General features: G+C 37.2%; 1 protein-coding gene across 1 annotated transcript in view; it reads right to left on the reverse strand.

Annotated features, from left to right (window-relative positions):
- Positions 1-1,803, reverse strand: part of LOC102832792 (peptidylprolyl isomerase domain and WD repeat-containing protein 1-like) — a 35,913-nt gene that overhangs the window by 12,301 nt on the left and 21,809 nt on the right. The window contains exon 8 of the mRNA XM_006870998.1: positions 874-994. Within this exon, the coding sequence (XP_006871060.1) occupies positions 874-994 (121 nt within the window). The remainder of the gene's footprint in view (positions 1-873; positions 995-1,803) is intronic.

Raw genomic sequence — 1,803 nt, forward strand, 5'->3', positions numbered from 1 at the left:
GTGTGGCACTGTAGGATCAGCACTGGACTGCGAACCACAAGGTCACCAGTTGAAACCCACCAGCTACAACTCGGAAACCCATGTAGGGTTGCTGAGTTGGAACTGACTCACCAGCACTTAATAACAACCTCTTAATGGCACCTGTTGTGAAGATTAAACAAAGTGCTTATTTAGTGTTATTATTAAATGCCATTAAGTTGATTTTGACTCATAGTGATCCTTTTTAGGGTTTCCCAGGAGCAGCTGGTGGGCTTGAACCACTGACCTTGAGGTTAGCAGTCCACTGTTTATCCTACAGTACCACATCAGGACAACACATAGAAGGTGTAAACATAAATGTTAAAAAAGTGTTATTACTACAATTTGTAGGACCTGGTACAAGGTGGGATGAAGAGTCACATAAATTTCATCAATAATGGAGCTTATGCATTTTTTTTCCCCTCAGAGCTTCCTCTAAATGATCTAAACTCTGAGGCCTGGGAGAAAGGGTGTAGATTTTGAGTGAAATTGCTATAAATCTCACACTCCCCATGGTATAGGAAGAAACACGAAAAAAACCTTTGTTTATTAAAACTGGAATTCTCAAGGTCTATGTCATTTATTTGATTATCAGAAAGTAGACTCTTTACTATAGATTTCTTAGGTAGAACCTAAGAAAGCTCTACCTGATGCCAGCTCGAGTGGAGGAACGGAGTGGTATGCCACCAAGTCGGTTCTGACTCACACTGGCCCTGTATAGGATTCCCAAGGCTATACATTTAAGGGAATCAGAAAGCCTCATCTTTCTCCCAAGGAGGGGCTGGTGGATGTGAACTACTGACTGTGTGGTTCGAAGCACAGCTCATATATAGAGCTAGTTGCCTAGTCCCTGACTTGAATATTTTTCCTTAATCCACTTGGATAGAGTGCAAACAAATAAGCAGGTTGGGATGCTATTGCCTTAACATGTTTTTCTCCAGTTTTCAAAAGGAGTAACACTACATCTACTGTACTACTTGTAAGAATTTTATAAAAAGTTATCTTCATTTAGCTTACAGAGACTACTACAGCTCAAGATTTGAAAAATAAAACTTGTATTTCAATACAATACAGATATATCCGATGAATATGTGTATCTATTCAGACTGAAAGAAAATTTACGAAAATGTTAGCTGCATAAGGAAGTACTATGAATGATTTGTTTTTTTTCCTACTTCCTTAAACATGTTCTCTGGCTTTTCAACTTGTTTGGTTTCTGTTATCTCCTCTTTCCCATCTTTCCCTCCAGTTGCTCCCATTTGTAATGGAAATGTCTATCTTTAGCGTTTATCATCATTGTACTTTGCAGAGAACATGTATTCTAGATTCATAAATAAAGGCTAACATAGAGAGCTGGGATGTCATTAAAGGGCTTTAGGTAGAGAAATAACAGTCATATTTGAAATTAGAAATTTCTCTGGCTGCAGTGTCTAGTCTAGGATGTAAGGGCAGTCTTTATATTTTAGATTTTTTCTGCCTGGGTAAACAGAAGAGTTCACTCGTAGATAGTATTAGTAGTTGGATTATGAGCCGAAGTTAGTATAAAGTTCTCTGCATTTAGCTATGCAGAGAAAAAAATAATTCCTTAGGAGATATAAAATTCTATGGTAGTAATATTGCAATGGAGTTACAAGTCTAAAAAGGAAATACATTTAAATAGGGAAGTTGTGCATGTTCAAGAGAGAGAAATTACATTCAAATGTTAAAGCTGGGGAAAAAACAAAACTAAAAAGATTTTTTAAATCCCATGTTGTTAGCTGTTACTACATCTGACTCATGTGACCC

Source organism: Chrysochloris asiatica, unplaced genomic scaffold, assembly GCF_000296735.1.
Source record: "Chrysochloris asiatica unplaced genomic scaffold, ChrAsi1.0 scaffold00157, whole genome shotgun sequence".
Lineage (NCBI taxonomy): Eukaryota > Metazoa > Chordata > Mammalia > Afrosoricida > Chrysochloridae > Chrysochloris > Chrysochloris asiatica.